Below are 22,887 nucleotides of genomic sequence, written 5' to 3'. Positions count from 1 at the left end.
GGGGCCTAACAGGCTAGCAGAGTAGCTGGGCCCCAGGAGTAAATCTGATTCAACTTACCCATCCACTGGGATGGAATAAGGAAGCAACTTAGCCTAATTAGCTGTCTTGCATTTGACCACGCCGAGCACTCGTTCACCGGGGATGGAGTGAAGGGTCAGCTCGTGGAGGACGGGCTGGCTGGCCCTGCTCTCCCATGGTCTTCACCATGTGTGTGGTTCCCAACCTTCTCTTCATGTGCTTCTGGTTCGTTTGCCCCGTTCCCTAGCGGACATGGTTTAGGATTTATTACCTAAGTGTTTCAGTCTTTGTAGCTAAACTTAGGTGTGACATTTGAAAAAGTCTAAAAGTGGAGCCCTTGGGGATTTTTTTTTTTTTCAAGGCTAGTATTACATTCTTGAGCCGTACCTAGTAGAAGTAGAGAAGCTAACTCTCCTAAAGAACCTGGGTCAGCTCTTCTGGGCCTGGTGAAGGGACAGGTGAGGGACCACCAGAGCGTGGAGCTGGCGAGGGGTCTGAAGAAGGTAGCGGAGAAAGAGCCAAGGAGACTTGGGTGACGCGGCTAGTGCTTGCAGGCGGGTCCTGTGCTACAGGGGGACCGGGTCTGTGGGCTTCGGACAGAAACCCAGGGCCCTCCTTGCCCCTCCCCTTTCCTTCACCTCCCAAACCCAAGTCCTGACCCTTTACCTCCCACAGGCGCTTCTCCCACCCCTGTCTCCTCCTCTCCGCTCCTCGCTTCCGTCACACTTCTCCGGCATCCCCGCAGTTGCCCCCTAACTAGTCTCCTGCAGCCATCCGTCCCCCTTCCAGTCTGTTTTCCATGCTGTATCCAGAGCGGTTACTCAAAATGCAGTGAAGTCACTCCTCTACTGAAGACCCCTCGGAGACGCTGCACTTTTCTTGGGACCAGAATCCTTAGCACAGCCTGCCGGGCCCCGTGTGATCTGGCGGCCCCTCCGTCAGCTCTGCTCACACCGTCCCCGGCGTGCTCGCTGTGCTCTGGCCCTGGAGCACAGCCCTTCCGGTCCCTGGAACGAGACCCCTTTCATCGCGTTTCAGAGCCTGGGCACATGCTGGTCCCCCCGGATGGGCACTCGCGGTTGCTTCCTCCGCGCTCCCCTGCCCCGAGCAGGGCAAGGTCGTCAGCTGGGGAGGGGAGAAGAGAAGCTGCCAGGCGGTGCTGAGCGCTCATCTTGAAATGAGTGACGATCAAGACAAAGCGTGACCCGTCCCGAGAACGCGTGTAGCACAAGTAGCTCACCAAGCCCAGGCCTGAAGGCAGGGTTGGATGGGACAGGTGAGGGGTTACCTAGGCCTCTTCATCTCAGTCCAAGTGCTTCCATACCCTTTGCTTCACTTATCAAGGTCAACGCCAGTTTGCAAGTTGTGAAATCCAGTGGCCAGCGTCCGCTTTCCCGCAGCGGTGGCCACACTCCCCGGCCTCTGTTCACACCTCCCCTAAGTTTCCTTCTCCCTCACTGGCCTCTCTTCCTCAGCCTCCTTTGCTGGCTCCTCTTCCTCTGCCGGATGCTGGACACTGGATGTTGGAGTGTCCCGGACCTCCGTTCTAGCTCCCTTTTCCTCGCTGTACCTCCTTTCTCCACGGCTGCAGAGTACGCTGTGTGACTTCCAAATTCATACCCACGGCCCAGACCACCCCCTTCAGGTCACACGTTCAGCTGCCTACTTGCTGTCTCCACCTGTGTGTCGGACGGGCGCTTTCAACTCTAATCGGTTTATTTTCTTATATTTTCTTTAATTTTTAATTTTTAAAAAAACTGTATTTATTTATTTTTCACTGCGTTGGGTCTTTGTTGCTGCGTGCGGCCTTTCTCTAGTTGCGGCGAACGGGGGCTACTCTTCATCGTGGTGAGCGGGCTTCTCATTGCGGTGGCTTCTCTTGCTGCGGAGCACGGGCTCTAGGCGCCTGGGCTCAGTAGTTGTGGCTTGCGGGCCCTAGAGCGCAGACTCAGTGGTTGTGGCTCACAGGCTTAGTTGCTCCGCGGCATGTGCGATCTTCTCGGACCAGGGATCAAACCCGTGTCCCCTGCGTTGGCAGGCGGATTCTTAACCACTGCGCCACCAGGGAAGTCCCTCTAATTGGTTTAAAACCCAACCCCCTGTTCTTTTGTGCTTCTCTGCTGTTCTTCCACGAGTCACTTAATAGCACTGCTGTGGCCGAAGGTCCTCATAACTATCAGTAAGTCCTGTTGTTCCACCTGGAAAATGTATCCCTAATCCACCCACTCACGTCTCTACGGCTGCCCTCTTAGTCCAGCTTAGTCCAAACTGTCACATCTCGTGCCTGGACTCCAAAAGCACAGCCTTCTAACTTGTCTCCGTGCTTCCGTTTTTGCCCCTCTGTAGCCATTCTCCACAGAGGAGCCAGAGCCAGCTTTCAAAAACTTAGATGAGATTATGTTTCTTCTGTGCTTAAAGCCCTCCAGTGGCTTTCCGTTACCTTTAGAGTAAGATCAGAGCTCCTTGGCCTGGCCTCTGCCTGTTTCTGTGTCTTTATCAGCTACCTCTGTTGTTCACACTCACCTTTCTGTTCCTCAGTCATCCAAGCTTGTTCTCACTTCAGGGCCTTTGCAGTAGCAGTTCCTGCTACCTGGAACGCTCTCTTCCCGGGATGTGGTGGTGTCTCAGCTCTGTAGAGAGGCCTTTCCTGACCACTTTGTCTAACAAGAATCCCTGCTTCTACACTTTGTCTCAGGACTGCCGCCCTCCTCCCCTCCTTCTCGTCCCTCCTTCCTTGTACTTCTCCTTGCCTTGCACTGTCTTATTTAGTTACCCGTGTCTGTATGGATGTCTGTCTCCTCAGTGAAACGTCAGCGCCATGATTCTTTTTCACCATGCATTCCCACCGCCTTACGTGACAAATGGGAGAGGCTCAATGAATAGTTGAATCAATGTGCAGACAATTAGAAGCTCAGCATCACAGCAGAAGGTTTAAGTTTAGAAAACTAGAAAGAATGCAGTGCTTCTTTGGAGTCAGAAAGGTCTGTGTCTGCAGTCTTTGCTCTGCCACTTTGCTGGGAGATCTTGAATCTTCCCGAGCCTGTTTTCTTCATCTGTGAAATGGGGTTAGTGACAGCCCCCATCTCAGTCTTACTGTGAGGACTAAAGCTATTTAGTGTATTTAAGGGATCTGGCACACCGTTAAGTGCTTAGTAAATGTCAGTTCCTTTCCCCTTATGCCTTCTATGTGGCAAAGATGCTCAGGGTATATATACAACGTTTGGGCCTCTGACAGAACCCTCGGACTGAACCATTAAAAAGGTCCTGATTATGGCGACAGCTTAATGAATCTGCTGTTCAGATTTCTAGCAGAGTAACGCTTGAAATGTTAGCAGCTCTACCAGTTTAGTCTATTATAATGGCCTCTTTCACCACCTTTTACTACCCATTTGTAAGTCTGTTTTCCTGGATTTTATTGTGTGTTGTTTGGTAGTGAGTAATGGTCCTCCTTTGGCTAGCTCAATAGCAACTGTTATTATTTTCAATCTATATTAAGGGAAGGAGAGGAAAGGAAAATTTAGTTTAACGTGCTTGAAATACCAGAAATATTTTTTGAAGTCTGGGTTTACTAAATTTTAAGATGGTTTGTGTAGTCTAGATGATTCCGTGTTAGAAGTGAAAAATGTACCACACGTTTTAATTTTGTTTTTCATACTTTTAGTTTTTACCCTATTTCAGTGTGCTGTAGCTGTTTAAGTTGAATTAAATTGATTCTGCCCCAGAGCTGGATGTTAGGAATCCAGATAAGGGTTAAGGCTTCATCCCTGCCCTTAGAGGGCTCAGTGGGAAGACAACATGAGGGTACCTGTCACTTCCAGTGGTAACAAAGATACAGAGGAAGGAGAGGCCAAGGTATGTTAAGGCAGTAAATCGTTCCGGTCTCTGACAAGGTTTTTTTGAAATAATGCAGGCAAGAGAAACTGCAGAGAGGAGAAGGATCTAGCACCGATGAGGGCCTCTTCTCTCCCCCCTCTCTCTCCTGACTCCACCACCTCATCCTGACCACATCTTCTTTTTCCCAGAAGATAGCAACAGCTTTCCAGTTGGCCCTCCCTCAGTGCTTGCCCCCCTCCAGTCTTTTTTTGTTTTATAATTTTCTGTCTCAGTTTTATAACTTCCTCTCATTTTTATGAGTCTCTTTTTCTCCTTTATTTTTTAGATGATTGACACATACTTATCTTAAGTCTTCTTCAGATTGCTTTATTATTTTTATTTCCTTGAGTGTGAACTCATCCGTCAGATTGCTGTCTCTCATAATAGTGGATTTTGTTTGCAACAGTGGTTTGTCTGTGTCAGCAGCCCTGCTCTGCCCGCCACCCTTGCTCCTCCCTGTGCGGTGGTTTTGAAGTTGCTTTGACTTGTCTCTCTAGGTCTTACTTTAGGGGCAAGAAATTTGCATGGGTCTTCTTCCAACCGTGGGAGTTAAATTTCTGCTTTCTGCGGATGCCCTCATTATCATGGCAGTGGGTCTCCTCCTCTGTTTCTGACCTTTGGATACATCTTATTTGATTCTGAGTCCTGTAGTGCACCTTGACCATTTTTTTGTCTTGTCTGTTTTGCTGTCATTTACATATGTTTAGAGCAGATGGTAGGGGCTCTTGAGTGTACTCTCACCACCGTCCTGACGGGAGATCTCTCCATTCATTCTCTGCACATGGCACGTGTGTGGCCATGCACCTCGTCACACAGAGCCTCCCAGTGGCTCTCCTTTCCTTAACATGGCTGAGGTCTCCCTGCCTCACCTTCCAGCCTCACCTCCCTGCTCTCCACACTATGTCTTGACTCCGTTCGTATTGTTTTCCATGCTTAGAAGGTTCCATTTCCCTTCCCCCAGCTAACCTCTCATCAACTCTAGAGGCCCTTTTTTGGCATTCTTCCTGCCACCCCCAGTCTGGACACCCTGGGATGCTTGCCCGTAAGCTTCCCAGACTTCCACGGTGCCTGTGTTTCTCTTTTTAGCCTGTGGAGTAGTGATTTGTTTACACATCTGCCTCTAACACCAGGCCCTGCAGGCACTTCTGCAGCCCCAGCGCCCATTATAGTGTCTGGCCCAAGAAACACACTCACAAGGGATTCTTCTGGAACTGCTCCAGAGTCTTCTACATGTTGGCTTGGTTTGAGTTCCTGGGAAGGCAGAGCCTGAGGTAACCACTTGGGTACAAGTGGTTTATTTGGGATGTGACTCCCAGCAGAAGGAAGGAGGGATGAGGGAGACTAAGGTAGGGATGGAGGCAAAGCCAGGAAGGCTGTGTTATGATCTGGTTACTGCTGTGGGCAGCTGGGCCTCCGCCCTGCCGGCCACCCTCTGAGGGATGGTGTAGACCCTACGTCAGCGCTGGCCCTCTGAAGGACGGGAGACTGGGACATTCACCCAACAGCTCTCTTCCTCCACTGGTTAGGGTTTCCCCTGGAGCTGTAAATGGGTCTGCACTTGCCCGCTGCCCTGCTGGCCGGCTCAGAGAGCTCTGGGAAAGGGCCCAAGGCAGCAGAGAGATGCCGTGGGCGCTGGCGGAGGGACTATCTGTCTACAAGAGCTGTCAGCGCAGCCGCAGCTGAAATCTCAGGGAGGCCCAGGCCGTGTGGCAAGGGTCGTGAGAAGCATCTGCTACCCATATATACTCTCGTTTAATCCTCACAGTGTCCTGTGGAGGAAAACTCACCTTGCTTTCCAAGAATCACAGAGTTAGAATCTGAAGCCATTTTGTCTGATTTCAAAGCCACTGCTCTTTTTATCCAGAGCAGTTCCCAGCATCCCTTCATTCGATACCTTTGCTGAGCACCGACTGTGCACCGTGATGGACCAGGTCGCTCATGGATCTGCCAGGTTGGCTAGATTCATCCAAAGCCACACTTGCCCCTGGATGTAGGGATGGGCCCAGGGGGGTGGGCGGACCTTGCAGTCGTCATGCATACCTTATGACTCTGTTTGCTCTTCCTAAGCCCAGCCTGCATCCAGGTAGCTGTGTGCCCCCCTCACTTGCTGTGCACCTGTGTCAAATCAGTTCTCTCCTTCTCCTCCATGAAGGAGACATGTGGTACCTACCTGGTGTGGTTGTCCTGAGGTGACCTGGATAACATAGTTGGCGTGGGTCCTGGCACGTGGCAGGTGCTCACTGTGTTTAAATTCAACAGAATCTGGGCCAGAATCGATGGGGAAAACTTAGGAAAGTGGGTCGGTGACAAGGCCATAGCAGAAAGCTGAGTCCTCCCACTTCCTTCCCTTTTGGAAAAACAGGCCGGACCTTCTGAAAGTGCTCCGAGAACTGCTTCTGGAACAGATGTGCTTGAGAGAGCAGGAAGCTTCGGGAGAACACCTTGATGGTAAAACGGAGAAGACACTTGGGCAGATGGCCGTTCAGCTAAGAGGTGAACTCGGACATTTCATCCAAGCCAACTTGTCTTCCAAGCCACGTGATGAACTCAAGTGGCCTCCGGGAGCCCAGCTAGCAAAGGTGGCGGAGGCGTCCAAGGTGGAACAGAAAGATGCCTCCACACAGACCATGGCTGTGGAGGGCGACACGGTCAGATTCAGACACGAGGGCACGAGAGAGCCTTGGGGAGAGGAACCAACAGACGCCGTATCCAGCGCCGAGCGTCAGCCGGAGAGCTCGCACAGGATGCCAGGGCGGCAGGCCGCTGCCCTCTCCTTCCCCAGGGGGACCGAAAAAGTAAGTTTTCCCACGTATTACTTACTTAGTTACTTATTAAATGTAGACAAAAAACTTAAAAATCACCTCCGATCCCACTACTTTTAAAAAATTTGTATAAAGTCTGGTGTCTCTCTCTGCCTGTACTTATCTTGGCCTCTACCTAGAGGTGTGTGTCCATCCTAATCTTCCCCAAAGCGTTACCAACATTTCCTCCCTCCCTCTCTCCTCCCCCATCCCAGCCCTCTCTTATTTATCTATAACTCGTGATATCTGTGTGTTTTCATTATAAAAGCAGAGTCACGTGTGTACATCTGTCTGTAGCTTACTGTTCCGTGTCATGTATCAGGAACATCTTTCCTTGTAATGGCTGCTAAGATTCCATTGTGGGGAATGTACCAAAGTTTACATAATTTTCCCGTTGATGGACCTTTACTTTTGCCGGTTGCAGTCAAACTGGAATGACCTGACTTTAGGGGTAGGGACGAGAACCTAGGTTTTATTTTGTACGGACTTTGTGTCTTAGAGGTACCGTTCTGTGGGCTTTGTCTCCATTCTCTTATCCTTACACACCCGTCAAAGGTGAGGAAGCCAGGTCCCGAGTGCCCATGGTCAGCCAGCTGTGAGGGGCCTGACTACACAGCCGTGCCCTTTCCCTGGGTCAGGCTCCCGTCTAGCCTCTGCTGGCCCGAGTGGTAGGGTCTGGTTTTGGTGGGTGAATGCCTGCGTTTTGCTTCAGTCAGGATGCTTCCTCTAGATGCTTCTCCTCAGATACCATCAGATATGCCAGATTATGGAAAGCCAGGCTCTCCTGGCAATGTTTGATCAGACCTTTTACTAAAATCCTCCTGGGGAGGAGGGGTTGGGAATGAGGAGCCCCGCAGCAGGGAGATGGGAGTGGCGTGGCAGAGAAGGAGAGAGGTCGTGTTTGTGATGGGGCTGCAGCGACTGGTCTCCTTGTTTGTGGTGGGTGTTTTGTCGCTGATAAATCAGCCATGCACACTGCTTCACAGCATCAGAATGGAGAATTAAGTTTATTTTCTGACCAGTAAATTACTGCTTTTGTGCATACCAAAGAGAGTTAGATATATCATTAGCAAAATTGCTTTTGATTGTTTTAAATTATGCACCAAAACTGTAATTTCTAGAAAAGGGTTTTCTAAAGATATCAGTAGAGACCAAAAAAAAAAAAAAAAAAAAAGACACTGCCATTATATTAACAGTACTCGAGATGCAAATTTGTGCAATTTGGCTAGAATAGAAATGCTCTCATCTGCCCCAGCTAGTTTAGTTTGTACCTGTGTATTAGGAAAACTAGATGTTGTGTGTGTGCATGTGTTTTTTTTCCCCTGCTATTTGTGAGGGAGATAGCATCCTATATTCAGGAAAATTGGATAATCAAATGAACTTAATTTCCCCAAATATATTGAAAAAAATTTTCCATTTGGAACTGTCTTCCTGCTGGTATCTTCAAAAGGAAGGCTACTGTGTTTATTTTTTTAGCATCTGCTATATATGCCAGGATTGTGCTAGATATTCTATCCGTGTATCACCACAGTTAACCTTCTCACCAAGCATATGAGTTAGGTAGGTATTACCTACATTTTGCATGTGAAGAAATACAAGCTCTGAAGGGCTCAGAAAATTGTCAAGAGTGGCTCAGCCGTTGAGAGGAGTAGCAGGGGTGCAAAGTGGAGTCTGGTTTTAGAGGCAGACAGGGATATTGTAACCCCACCTTTCTCAGGAAGGGAGGCGCTCTCTTACTACCAGTTTGGCCTCCGGTCTATGCAACGTAGAAGAAAATTTAATAGTCTTCTCTGTGGTCTTTGGTTAGTCAAGGAATCAGTAATCCTTGAGCTTAGGCTAGAACTGTGGCATCCTGTTAAAAAGAACATCTTTGCTGCCCAGGGGCGAAACAGGGAGACGGGACATACTTCTGGTTTAGTTACAGAGGCGAGATGCTGGGTTGTACAGACACACCCGTGATTGCATTGGGCCTCGCCGCTCACCTGCTCTGAGTCCTTGGGTCAGTCACCTGACTTTCAGTGGCTCCAAGGGGATCATCGTGACCTGGCACCCGGGGCTGGCGTGCTGGCTCGGTGAGGCAGTGTGTGGCGAGTGCCTCGGGCCGTGTCCGTGGTAGGAGCTCAGGGTATGTGCATTCCCGTCCCCCTTCCCTCCCCAGGTGAGAAGTTCCAGGATGCCATCTTTAATAAGGTGGTAGGTGGGATTCTGTTCGGCATCCATAAGGTAGCATTTTGTGTGGTGTTATTTTGGAAGCGGCGTTAGGGTGACTGACGGCAGCCTTCCAGCCTGAAATTGGCTTTGGCATTTGTGCACTTGCAGCTATCTTCTCTGCTGCCATATGACACACAGATTTGGATCCAAGAATAGAGATTGGTGGAGACTGAGGACCAAGCAAGTGACTTATTTTCCAGCCCTTTTTGATGAGGCGTCCACCTCCTCCCGAGTGGTCCCTGACACCACCGCAGACTGCTCTTGTCCCTGAACCTGTTCTCTCCTCTTGCGTGGAATTTCAGGGCAGAAAGGCTCTCACTTTTCTTAACTGGGCAGTAGAGGTTGAAGAGCTAGTCTGAGGCTCAGCTCTCCAGCCTTCTTATTGTATGATACTGGGCTGGTTGTTTGATGTCTCAGTTCTTCATCTGGAAAATAGGTATAATAACTTCTGTAATCCTGTGAGCTCTGGGAATGCAGAGTTCACCCGAGGATTACGGGAGTACATGCTTGAAAGCATTTGACATCCTAGAACGTGCAAGAAGGGCTCCTTCTTCTTCTTTCCTTCTTGAGAGGCTTTGCTGATTTCCTCCTTTCCAGGGTCCCAACAATTATCGACTACAATCAGTTTTAGAACATAACCTTATCCCAGGCAGAAGCCCCGAACGCATTAGCAGTCACTTCCTATATCTCCCACCTGCGCACCCCTAGCTGAAGGCAGCCACTAAGCTTTTTTCTGTCTTTATAGATTTGCCTGCTCTGGATATTTCATATAAATGGAATCACGTGGTCTGTGATCTTTGGTGACTAGCTTCTTCCACTTAGCGTAACGTTTTCAAGGCTCGTTCGTGCTGTAGCAGGTATCCGTAGTTCATTTCTTTTTATGGCCCAGTGATAGTCCATTGTATGGATATACCACATTTTATTTATCCATTTCATTAGTTGATGGACATTTGGGCAGTTGCTACCTTTCGGATATTATGAATAATGTTGCTGTGAACATTCATGTACAAATTTTTGTGTGTACATGTGTTTTTATTTCTCCGGGGCATAGATCTAGAAGTGGAATTGCTAGGTCATGTAGTAACTGTTTCACGGTTTGAGGAACTGCCAGACTCTTTTCTAAAGTGGCTGCAGCGAGTTTACAAAAGTTTTCACCAGCATGTGAGGGCTCCAATTCTTCCACATCCTCACCAGTGATTGTTATCTTTTCAATGATAGCCATCCTAATGGGTAGGGAGTGGTGGTATTTCATTATGATTTGATTTGCATTTCCCTGATGATGAATGATTTGAACATCTTTTCATGTGCTTATTGACCATATGTATATCTCCTTTTGAGAAATGTCTTTCAGATCCTTTGCCCATCTTTTAACTGAGTTATTTGTGTTTGTTTATTTATTTATTTATGGCTGCGTTGGGTCTTTGTTGCCACAGGCGGGCTTCCTCTAGTTGCGGCGAGCAGGGGCTACTCTTCATTGCAGTGCGCGGGCTTCTCATTGCGGTGGCTTCTCTTGTTGCGGAGCACAGGCTCTAGGCACGCGGACTTCAGTAGTTGTGGCACGTGGGCTCAGTAGTTGTGGCTTGCAGGCTCTAGAGCGCAGGCTCAGTAGTTGTGGCGCACGGGCTTAGTTGCTTCGCGGCATGTGGGATCTTCCCAGACCAGAGATCGAACCCGTGTCCCCTGCACTGGCAGGCGGATTCTTAACCACTGTGCCACCAGGGAAGTCCTAGGCCTCTTAAGTTATTATTTGTATGTTCATTCCACAAATAGTTGTTGAGCACCTACTATATTACTAGTTCTTGTGCTTGAAGCTGTGGATAGAGTATGAATAAGAAATGCAGAATCCATGAACCCTAAAGCTTATAGGCTGGTGCAGAAGATAGACAAAGAACAAGTAATTGCATAGGCATTTAATTATTATGGTCCTAATGTTTTTCCGAGGAGAATTCCAAGGGGGCAGTGAGTATATAACAGGGAAATCAAGGCCCATTCTCCTGAGGAAGGCACATTTGATCTGAGTCCTAATGAATGTGTTGGGATTAGTGGGAGAGGTGGGGGTGGGCAAGAAAAAGTATTCTAGGCAGTGGAGATACCATATGCCAAGGTCCTGAGGTGGAAGGAACAAAGCATTTTGAGGAACTGATAGGAGGTCTCTGTGGCTGGAGGATGGGGGGGTGGGGAGGGGCAGTAACTCAGGCTGCAGTCGTGCACAACACGTGGGCTGTGGTAAAGACTGTGACCTTTGCCATACGAGAACTGGGGAACAATTAAAATAGTTTTAAGCAGGAGCGGGGGAATTTTGCCTGTTTTGGTGCAGTATGGCAAGTGGGTTAGAAAGGGCAAGAATGAGTGTGGGGAGACACCTCAGGAGGCTGTTTCTGTGGCCTGGATGAGAGCTCACAGCGTCTTGGAGTTGGGTGGTGGCCGCGGAGGATGAGAAGTGACAGAAGAATTCAGAGACACCTTGGGAGTTGGAGTTAGTGGAACCCGGTGAGCGATGCAAGTGGGTGAGACGCATAAAGGGAATTTTATTTTATTTTATTTTATTTTTTATCACCCCCTCACCCCCACCCCCCCACCGCTTTCCCCCCGTTGGTGTCCATACGTTTGTTCTCTACATCTGTGTCTCAATTTCTGCCCTGCAAACCGGTTCAACTGTACCATTTTTCTAGGTTCCACATATATGCGCTAACATACGATATTTGTTTTTCTCTTTCTGACTTACTTCACTCTGTATGACAGTCTCTAGATCCATCCACGTCTCTACAAATGACCCAATTTCATTCCTTTTTATGGCTGAGTAATATTCCGTTGTATATATGTACCACATCTTCTTTATCCATTCGTCTGTCGATGGGCATTTAGGTTGCTTCCATGACCTGGCTATTGTAAATAGTGCTGCAATGAACATTGGGGCGCATGTGTCTTTTTGAATTATGGTTTTCTCGGGGTATATGCCCAGTAGTGGGATTGCTGGGTCATATGGTAATTCAATTTTTAGTTTATTAAGGAACCTCCATACTGTTCTCCATAGTGGCTGTATCAATTTACATTCCCACCAACGGTGCAAGAGGGTTCCCTTTTCTCCACACCCTCTCCAGCATTTGTTGTTTGTAGATTTTCTGATGATGCCCATTCTAACTGGTGTGAGGTGATAACCTCATTGTAGTTTTGATTTGCATTTCTCTAATAATTAGTGATGCTGAGCAGCTTTTCATGTGCTTCTTGGCCATCTGTATGTCTTCTTTGGAGAAATGTCTATTTAGGTCTTCTGCCCATTTTTGGATTGGGTTGTTTGTTTTTTTGATATTGAGCTGCATGAGCTGTTTATATATTTTGGAGATTAATCCTTTGTCCATTGATTCGTTTGCAAATATTTTCTCCCATTCTGAGTGTTGTCTCTTCGTCTTGTTTATGGTTTCCTTTGCTGTGCAAAACCTTTGAAGTTTCATTAGGTCCCGTTTGTTTATTTTTGTTTTTATTTCCATTACTCTAGGAGGTGGATCAAAAAAGATCTTGCTGTGATTTATGTCAGAGTGTTCTTCCTATGTTTTCCTCTAAGAGTTTTATAGTATCCGGTCTTACATTTAGGTCGCTAATCCATTTTGAGTTTGTTTTTGTGTATGGTGTTAAGGAGTGTTCTAATTTCATTCTTTTACATGTAGCTGTCCAGTTTTCCCAGCACCACTTATTGAAGAGGCTCTCTTTTCTCCATTGCATATCCTTGCCTCCTTTGTCATAGATTAGTTGACCACAGGTGCGTGGGTTTATCTCTGGGCTTTCTATCTTGTTCCATTGATCTATGTTTCTGTTTTTGTGCCAGTACCATATTGTCTTGATTACTGTAGCTTTGTAGTATAGTCTGAAGTCAGGGAGTCTGATTCCTCCAGCTCCGTTTTTTCCCCTCAAGACTGCTTTGGCTATTCGGAGTCTTTTGTGTCTCCAAACAAATTTTAAGATTTTTTGTTCTAGTTCCGTAAAAAATGCCATTGGTAATTTGATAGGGATTGCATTGAATCTGTAGATTGCTTTGGGTAGTATAGTCATTTTCACAATATTGATTCTTCCAATCCAAGAACATGGTATATCTCTCCATCTGTTGGTATCATCTTTAATTTCTTTCATCAGTGTCTTATAGTTTTCTGCATACAGGTCTTTTGTCTCCCTAGGTAGGTTTATTCCGAGGTATTTTATTCTTTTTGTTGCAGTGGTAAATGGGAGAGTTTCCTTAATTTCTCTTTCAGATTTTTCATCATTAGTGTATAGGAATGCAAGAGATTTCTGTGTATTAATTTTGTATCCTGCAACTTTACCAAATTCATTGATTAGCTCTAGTAGTTTTCTGGTGGCATCTTTAGGATTCTCTCTGTGTAGTATCATGTCATCTGCAAACAGTGACAGTTTTACTTCTTCTTTTCCAACTTGTATTCCTTTTATTTCTTTTTCTTCTCTGATTGCCGTGGCTAGGACTTCCAAAACTATGTTGAATAATAGTGGTGAGAGTGGACATCCTTGTCTTGTTCCTGATCTTAGAGGAAATGCTTTCAGTTTTTCACCATTGGGAATGATGTTTGCTGTGGGTTTGTCATACATGGCCTTTATTATGTTGAGGTAGGTTCCCTCTATGCCCACTTTCTGGAGAGTTTTTATCATAAATGGGTGTTGAATTTTGTCAAAAGCTTTTTCTGCATCTATTGAGATGATCATATGGTTCTGCTCCTTCAATTTGTTAATATGGTTTACCACATTGATTGATTTACTTATATTGAAGAATCCTTGCATTCCTGGGATAAGTCCCACTTGATCATGGTGTATGATCCTTTTAATGTGTTGTTGGATTCTGTTTGCTAGTATTTTGTTGAGGATTTTTGCATCTATATTCATGAGTGATATTGGTCTGTCATTTTCTTTTTTTGTAGTATCTTTGTCTGGTTTTGGTATCAGGGTGATGGTGGCCTCATAGAATGAGTTTGGGAGTGTTCCTTCCTCCGCAATTTTTGGAAGAGTTTGAGAAGGATGGGTGTTAGCTCTTCTCTAAATGTTTGATAGAATTCACCTGTGAAGCCATCTGGTCCTGGACTTTTGTTTGTTGGAAGATTTTTAATCACAGTTTCAATTTCATTACTTGTGATTGGTCTGTTCATATTTGCTATTTCTTCCTGGTTCAGTCTTGGAAGGTTATACCTTTCTAAGAATTTGTCCATTTCTTCCAGGTTGTCCATTTTATTGGCAGAGTTGCTTGTAGTAGTCTCTTAGGATGCTTTGTATTTCTGCGGTGTCTGTTGTAACTTCTCCTTTTTCATTTCTAATTTTATTGATTTGAGTCCTCTCCCTCTTTTTCTTGATGAGTCTGGCTAATGGTTTATCAATTTTGTTTATCTTCTCACAGAACCAGCTTTTAGTTTTCTTGATCCTTGCTATTGTTTTCTTTGTTTCTATTTCATTTACTTCTGCTCTGATCTTTATGATTTATTTCCTTCTGCTCACTTTGGGTTTTGTTTGTTCTTCTTTCTCTAGTTCCTTTAGGTGTAAGGTTAGATTCTTTATTTGAGATTTTTCTTGTTTCTTGAGCTAGGCTTTTATAGCTATAAACTTCCCTCTTAGAACAGCTTTTGCTGCATCCTATAGGTTTTGGATCGTTGTGTTTTCATTGTCATTTTTCTCTAGGTATTTTTTGACTTCCTGTTTGATTTCTTCAGTGATCTCTTGGTTATTTAGTAACGTATCGTTTAGCCTCCATGTGTTTGTGTTTTTTACATTTTTCTCCCTGTAATTCATTTCTAATCTCATAACATTGTGGTCAGAAAATTTTCTTAAATTTACTGTGGCTTGATTTGTGACCCAAGATGTGATCTATCCTGGAGAATGTTCCGTGCGCACTTGAGAAGAAAGTGTAATCTGCTGTTTCTGGATGGAATGTCCTATAAATATCAATTAAATTTATCTGGTCTGTTGTGTCATTTAAAGCTTCTGTTTCCTTATTTATTTTCATTTTGGATGATCTGTCCATTGGTGTAAGTGAGGTGTTAAAGTCCCTCACTATTACTGTGTTACTGTCGATTTCCTCTTTTATAGCTGTTAGCAGTTGCCTTATGTATTGAGGTGCTCCTATGTTGGGTGCATATATATTTATAATTGTTATATCTTCTTCTTGGATTGATCCCTTGATCATTATGTAGTGTCCTTCCTTGTCTCTTGTAACATTCTTTATTTTAAAGTCTATTTTATCTGATATGAGTATTGCTACTCCAGCTTTCTTTTGATTTCCATTGGCATGGAATATCTTTTTCCATCCCCTCACTTTCAGTCTGTGTGTGTCCCTAGGTCTGAAGTGGGTCTCTTGTAGACAGCATATAGATGGGTCTTGTTTTTGTATCCATTCAGCAAGCCTGTGTCTTTCGGTTAGAGCATTTAATCCATTCACGTTTAAGGTAATGGTCGATATGTATGTTCCTATGACCATTTTCTTAATTGTTTTGGGTTTGTTTTTGTAGGTCCTTTTCTTCTCTTGTGTTTCCCACTTAGAGAAGTTCCTGTAGCATTTGTTGTAGAGCTGGTTTGGTGGTGCTGAATTCTCTTAGCTTTTGCTGGTCTGTAAAGCTTTTGATTTCTCCATTGAATCTGAACGAGATCCTTGCCGGATAGAGTAATCTTGGTTGTAGGTTCTTCCCTTTGATCACTTTAAGTATATCATGCCACTCCCTTCTGGCTTGTAGAGTTTCTGCTGAGAAATCAGTTGTTAACCTTATGGGAGTTCCCTTGTATGTTATTTGTCGTTTTTCCCTTGCTGCTTCCAATAATTTTCCTTTGTCTTTAATTTTTGCCAATTTGATTATTATGTGTCTCGGCATGTTTCTCCTTGGGTTTATCCTGTATGGGACTTGCTGAGCTTCCTGGACTTGGGTGGCTATTTCCTTTCTCATGTTAGGGAAGTTTTCGACTATAATCTCTTCAACTATTTTCTCTGGTCCTTTCTCTCTCTCTTCTCCTTCTGGGACCCCTATGATGCGAATGTTGTTGCGTTTAACGTTGTCCCAGAGGTCTCTTAGGCTGTCGTCATTTCTTTTCATTCTTTTTTCTTTAGTCTGTTCCTCAGCAGTGAATTCCACCATTCTGTCTTCCAGGTCACTTATCCGTTCTTCTGCTTCAGTTATTCTGCTATTGATTCCTTCTAGTGTAGTTTTCATTTCAGTTATTGTATTGTTCATCTCTGTTTGTTTATTCTTTAATTCTTCTAGGTCTTTGTTAAACATTTCTTGCATCTTCTCCATCTTTGCCTCCATTCTTTTTCCGAGGTCCTGGATCATCTTCGCTATCATTATTCTGAATTCTTTTTCTGGAAGGTTGCCTATCTCCACTTCATTTAGTTGTTTTTCTGGGGTTTTATCTTGTTCCTTCATCTGGTATGTAGCCCTCTGCCTTTTCATCTTGTCTATCTTTCTGTGAATGTGGTTTTTGTTCTACAGGCTGCAGGATTGTAGTTCTTCTTGCTTCTGCTGTCTGCCTTCTGGTGGATGAGGCTATCTAAGAGGCTTGTGCAAGTTCCCTCAGGGAATTTAAAAAATGGCTCCCAGTTTTGGTCTGTGCAGCAAATGGAGGGTGGTCTGATTCACCGAGACAGAGGTCGTCGGAGTGCTGTAGCTGTGGGTTGTGGGCCTGGGGTGATAGAATGAAAGAGCCCAGCTTTCAGTTGACTTGGGAGGGCTGGTGGGCCATCAGAAATGTGTAGGTTGGGCAGGTTTGGAGCTCTGGGCCTGAGAAATAGCCACGGGACTAGGCACTTAGTGGCCCCCGAAAACCTTAGTAAGGGGTGGTTCTGGTGGCCTAGCGGGGTGAGAGGCAGATTGACTTAGGCTTAGGAAAGGGTGGGAAGTGAGGAAATAGATAAGGAGCTAGAAAACGTTTCCCAGAAGGTTTTGTGGGGAAAAGGACTGCCGCGTAGGGAGCATCTGGAACTTTCAGAGAGACACGGCCGGGCTTAAGAGGGTGTCGAGGAGGAACAACTTGGCACTTGTCAGTCAGAAGAGGGACCTGCCAAGACACAGATCTGCAGGCTGGGGGGATAAACGGAGGTGCCGTTATCTGGACAGGCACTTTGAGTCCTGTTTTATAAGGTTGGCACGAGCATGTTGACTGTGCGACCCGAGGAAGTGTATTCATTGTCTCCCTGGGTGTACTTTCAGGACGTGAAGAAGTCCCGCTTGCCCATCCTGATAAAACCATCGCGGTCACTAGGGAGCGTGTGCCGGCTCCCTGCCCCCCAGGAGGTGGTGGCCCAGCAGCAGGGGGAGCTGAAGGAGTTTAAAATTCGCAACAAGCAACGTCACCAGAAGTTAATTCTGGCCGAAGCAGTGATGGAGGGGAGGCCAGCGCCAGACAAAGCGCTCCTGAAAGGTAAGCACCAAGGAAACCGTATCCTCTGCGAGAAGATGAACGGCCTGACAGGACGGCCAGAAATGTCAGCCGTGTTGTTTGGAATTGCAATACGTTTGAGTATAAATTTCATGAATTGCAGTGACTAATCTTGACTCTTGACAAATATACAATCGAGGGAACATGATAAGGAAAGCTCATTTGTTGCTTTCATTTTATTCCAGAGGGGGCAGAGGGGGACTGGTCGTGCTCCCAGGCCTGTGAGGTCACTGCCCCCTTCACTTGCAGTTGTCTGGGGGCTCCATCTGTGGAGGCCTCAGTCCTCTTTGCAGGGTTCTCTGGATGGCCAGGCCGCAGTTGTTCGGTTCCTTCGGGGCTCATTCCAAACCCTACTGCCCTTATGCCTTCTAGAAGTGACCTGCCTCCCTACTCACTTGGAACCTGCTGTCTTTGCTCTCCTGGGAGCTCCCCAGGTAGAGAGCCTTGGGGTTACAGAGTATCAGGGTGAGACTCCTGGACTTGGAGGGAGCACGTCAGTGGGATCCTCTAGCCCGAGACAGTGGTGCTTAAGCGATGTTGCCCCTTTGAGAGTCTGAGGAAAGCTGAGGGCCTTCTCATGCATGTAGCACCGTCCACCATCTTTAGCGCGCTCGTTAATCCACAGGAGCACTTCTGTTGACTCCTGATTTTGAACTTCTGCTCTAAGCGAATGACAGCAGCACACAGTAACAAGAACGGCAACAGTGATCTTTTATGTATTTTTTCGGAAAGGATGTATCAGGTCCTCCTGTGTGCCAGGCACTAGGGAGATAGCGAACAAAAGAGACCGAGTCTGTGTCCAGCTTGTATATCACAGGGGGAGGAAGACAGTAAGCCGTGAGCAGATGTATCGTGTGTGAAATGATCGGTGCTGTGGAGGGAGATAAAGCCGGTGAAGGACACGGGTAATGTGGAGCGGGGGTCGGGTTTGCTAAGTTACGTGGAGTCGTAGAGAGCGCCTCCCTGATGAGGCGATATTTGGGCGGAACCAGGAGGAGGAGGGGTCAGGGAGGTGGTAGACCCGCTAGGCCCTCATAGGCCAGTCTAGGGCTTTGTCTTTTACTCCGGGTAAGATTGGAAACGGCCAGAGAGTTTTGAGCAGCAGAGTCACGTGATCTGACTTATGCTTTAACGCAGGGATTGGCAAACTGTGACCTGTGGGCCAGGGTCGCTGTGGGTTTTTGTAAAGTTTTATGGGAGCACGGCCCCCTGCGTTCATTTGCGCGTTGTCTGTGATGGCCTTTTCGCTGTGATGCAGGGTTGAGTAGTTGTGATGGAGACCCTGGGGCTTGCAGTCTCAAATATTTGTTATTTGGCTTTTGAAGAAAAGTAGGCTGGCCTCTGCTTTAAAGGGTCACTTTTAACGTGAACCATGGGAAGGATGGAGATGTCATACCCTGAGATGGAAGGATTGAGGAGAGCCAGCCTCGGGGGGCCTCAGGGGTCTGGTTTGGAACTCTTGAGATGCCTGTTGCAGGAGAGGTCTGGGCCAGCTCAGCTTGTTGCTGGTATCTGAAGCTCTGAGGCTTGGAGACAAAGGAGGGTAGGTCTGGGAACCGAGCCTGGGCCTGAGAAGGAGCAGCCAGTGGGGTGGGCGGCCCAGGGAGCATGGCCTCCCGAAGCCGAGTGGAGAGCAGATTAGCTGTGTTGGATATGCTAGTGAGACAAGTAAGTCAAGGACTGGGGCTTGGCCTTGGGATTTAGTGCTGGGGGAGTCCTTTGGGGACCTTGAAGGGCGCTGTTTCCATGGAGCGGGCAGGGCTACTGGCGTGGGTTCCGGAGAGAATGGAGGAGAGAAATTGGATACAACAAGAATAGGCAACTTGGGGGGTGGGGGTTTGCCATAGAGGGGTGGAGAGGAGCAGGGCAGTCGGGGGCCACAGTGGCCATGAATCTCGAGGGATTCCATGACTTGGGACGGTGGGTGTCTGCAGGACGGTGGATGTTGTCAGTGGTGTAGTCTCACGGCATGAGCTGCGAAGCCGGAGTTCTTAGGGAAGAGAGAGAATGGTCTGGAAGTGTCAGTGAAGAGCGAAGGTGCTCACACATTTCCAGGCCCGTAGTACAAGGGGAAGAAACGTCCACTCCTGGGGAGCTCGCAGGAGAAGCAGTGTTTGCTGAGGAAGGGTGGGAGACTGAGGTGGACGACTGCATCCGAGCGGGGGGTTTTCAGAGCGGTTCAGGCCTGGGAGGTGACTGGGGGCCTCGGCCTGCCCGTGGTGGTAAAATAAAACGAGTGCCCGTTACTTACTGAGCCCCGCTGTCCACTTTACGTACATGATCTTGTTGAATCCTCCTAACAGTCCTCTGAGGCAGGGACGCTAATTATTCCCATCTGATCGTTGAGGCAACAGTTTCAGAGATAAAGGGACTTGGCTACGGTCACACTGTCGCTGACATCCCAACCCGGATCGGAACCAGCCTGCCTGATTTCAGAGCCTTTACTTTTCCCCTACTGTTTCTGGGAGCCTAGTACATGATACCGTGCGTATGGATTTTACGTTGAGCCACGTAGCCAGAGGTATTTTCTGTTTAATCTTAGGTTCTCTTTTGGGTTTAGCACAGTTGAGGTTTTAAGATAAGTTGGGCTTTGGTAGGATTGCTCTTCCCTCCCTCCTTCCTTTCCCAGCCTCCTTCATCCATCCATCTACCCATCCAGGCACCTGTTCACTCATGCAGTGAATATTCCCCGAGCGCCTGCTGTGTTCCTGGCCTCACGCACAGGGTGTAGGGGAGAGAGGGGAAGAAGATGCAGTCTCTGCCTTCTGAGGGCTCCCTGTCTCCTGGGGCGGGGACAGTGCAGTGTGAGCAGGACAGGGACCGCGGCACAGGTGGCTGAGCCGCACAGAGGCCCTGGCACCTTGCCCAGGGCTTGCCATTTGCGCTTAACAATGTTTTGATTTCTTGCTGAGACCCTGGGGTGCCTCAGCCAGGGGCTACTTCTGCAGCTGCCTGGAAGGCCCCTGAGGCCCCTCTTCTTGGGAAAAGCGGGCATGAGTCTATAGAATTCATTTTCTCACTCATGGTTTTTCAAGAGCCTGGACTTCAACCGTTTCAGACAAGCTGCAGTATATTTATGCTTTTTATGTCCTGTTATGGCAGCTCGATAGATTAATTTTATCTTATGAATTGCATTTTGCCTCCCCAGTGTTTTTATTTTCCCTGTTGTATCTTTGTGTTCTTCTTAGTTGCTTGGCTAAGTTTCAAGCCTGTGGTTTTATCTGCTTTTCTTTCTCTTTGTGGATGCCTGTAGCCCAGCCCCTTGTGGGAGCAGCCTACCGGGACAGCCCGGGAGAGCGAGAAGGACCCCAAGCCACGCCCTGTGTCTGGAGAGACAAGGAAAGGGACGAGGATCAACAGGCCAGCTGCGAGACCGGTCAGAATTCACCCGCTATGCCTATTGAACCGCTACTTTGTGCCGGGCGCCATTTGGGGTGTTTCATAAAAAAATTATTACTAAGCCCTGCAACAGCCATCCTAGCGCGTCATCACTGTGCCCATGTGACACTTGAGGAGGCTGAGGGTTTTGAGAGTCAGGGTGTAGTAGGGTGTCGGGGCTTACAGTCCATTTGTCTGGCACTTTTCTACCAGGCAGCGGCCTGGGCTCTGGTGGTTCAGCCTCAGAGGACTCAGTGCCTGCCCGCAGGGGCCTCGCCCTCAGCCAGTTGTCCTCAGCGTCCCCGCAGTGCTGGCTGGTGTGAGGTGGGCACGTCGGCCTCCCGCCGCCCGGGGGATGGGGTGGACGAGGGGCAAGCCTGAGCTGACACCTGGTTTGGGGGTTTGTCAGGTGGGTCAGTGGGAAAGGTACAGAGACGTGAGCGAGGCCCCAGGCAAGCTGTATCCTTCTTAGAATTATGAAGTGTCGCAGGCATACAGATAAGCACAAAGAATAATAACAATATTCATGATCCCATTCAACCACAAACAGATGCTTACATTTTTTCTTTTACCTTAGATTCTTTTTTCCCCCTTAATTAAAAAAAAAAAAAATCACCATTAAGGTGGCCCCGATTCACTCTGTAAGAAATCGTTGTCTTCAGGATCCTAAATTTGTCATGGGGAAATCCCGTCTCTGGGGAAATACTGAGCTGTGGGCCCTGTTCCCAATGGCGTACGCTTCCCAAGGCCTCCAGTCAGTGCGCTGAATGCGTGGTCACAGGCTTCCGCGTGTTCTGGGCTTTGAGGAGAAAGCCACTCTCCCAGAGAATCAAGTGCCCTTTAGCTGAACTGTAGGAAGGTCCAGAACTGCACTGTTTCCTATAATGTAAATAAATGGGCCTGGGGACATCTTTTGATTTCTCGTTCGTGGTTAGTTGGTTACTAAAGGCTTCTTGACTGATTGGCAGTTTCCCCTTTCCTCTCAGATCCCCATCATGAGTGACCTTTTTTCCTTTTTCTTATTGTGCTTGCCTCCGCCTGAATTTCCCCCCTTTAACTGTTGCCCAGCTGATGCCTCATCCTTCTGGTCTCTGCTTAAACGTCACTTTCCAGGGAAGGCCTTCCTGAACATTCCCATCAGCCCGCCCCGTTTTGGTCTCGTAGCGACTTTGCTCAGTGACTGCCCTGTACGGGGCTGGTACCGCCTGTGATGGCTTCACTGCTGGCTCTTCCTCAGTAGCTCCTGGACAGAAACTTGAGGAATGGGTGAAGGGGGTGCCACAGTCATTACTGGCCTTCACATCGAGGGTTGAGGACTGTCTTTCCTTGTTATGCCCCCCTGAGATGGGGACCCCAGTTGCAGGAGGGATATATCAGGAGGCAGTATTCAGACGGGTGGACCACCAGGCTTGGACAGGGGGCTCTGCTGCTTACTTGCCCTGAACCTTGGGCAAGTTCTTATCTCTAAACCTCAATTTCCTCTTTTGTAAAATGGGGTTATGAGTGACACCTCACAGGGTTGTTGTGACGATTAAATGGACGGCATAGGTGAGGTGCTGGGTGCCTGGGCCAGGTCCCAGCACATAGTTATGTGTCCTGACGCCTTGATACACCTGCAGGTTCACACTGTACACTATGGCTTATAATCCTCCATCTCTCACACCCTCTCACACCTTCTCAAGTCAAAATTACGAGTGTCAAGTGTCTTGAGTGTGTTGTAAGGAGCAGAGTTTAAAGTGGAGGTCTAAGTGTGGATGTGAGGATGACACCTCCCAGTCATGATGAGGGTGTGTGTGTGTGTGTGTGTGTGTGTGTGCGCGCGCGTGTGTGTGTGTGTCTAAACAGTCTGTGTCACAAAAGGACACATGTACAGGGCTACAGGGCTTACATTTGTCTTTGCCTCATGATTACTTAACAAAAGTCATCAGAACTGATCTTTATTCCCATGAGTGAAATCACTTCTTGCCATGAAATTCCATTATCGTGAGGTTGTTATAGCAAAGATATTTCCTTATCTTGGAGTGTGATTCTCTGGAAAAAAGCCTTGTTGAGATTTCTCCCTCTGTGTCTCTTACACTCATTCAGCCAGCAGGACTTACTGAGTACCTTCTCTGCTCCAGGCCCCATGCCAGACACTGGAGAAACAGGTGAATGGCATGGTCTCCACCCTAAAGGAACTCAAGAGATGAGTGT

At 47.5% G+C, this 22,887-nt stretch overlaps 1 protein-coding gene across 5 annotated transcripts in view; it reads left to right on the top strand.

Moving 5' to 3' along the window:
- Positions 1–22,887, top strand: part of CDK5RAP2 (CDK5 regulatory subunit associated protein 2) — a 181,442-nt gene that overhangs the window by 114,070 nt on the left and 44,485 nt on the right. For all 5 annotated transcript variants that reach the window (XM_082402197.1, XM_082402195.1, XM_082402196.1 and 2 more), the window contains 3 exons: positions 6,255–6,687; positions 17,088–17,298; positions 20,570–20,692. In XM_082402197.1, the coding sequence (XP_082258323.1) occupies positions 6,255–6,687; positions 17,088–17,298; positions 20,570–20,692 (767 nt within the window). The remainder of the gene's footprint in view (positions 1–6,254; positions 6,688–17,087; positions 17,299–20,569; positions 20,693–22,887) is intronic.

The sequence above is a fragment of the Balaenoptera borealis genome (genome assembly GCF_965194805.1).
Source record: "Balaenoptera borealis genome assembly, chromosome: 8".
Lineage (NCBI taxonomy): Eukaryota > Metazoa > Chordata > Mammalia > Artiodactyla > Balaenopteridae > Balaenoptera > Balaenoptera borealis.
This window is presented reverse-complemented; position numbering and strand designations above follow the sequence as displayed.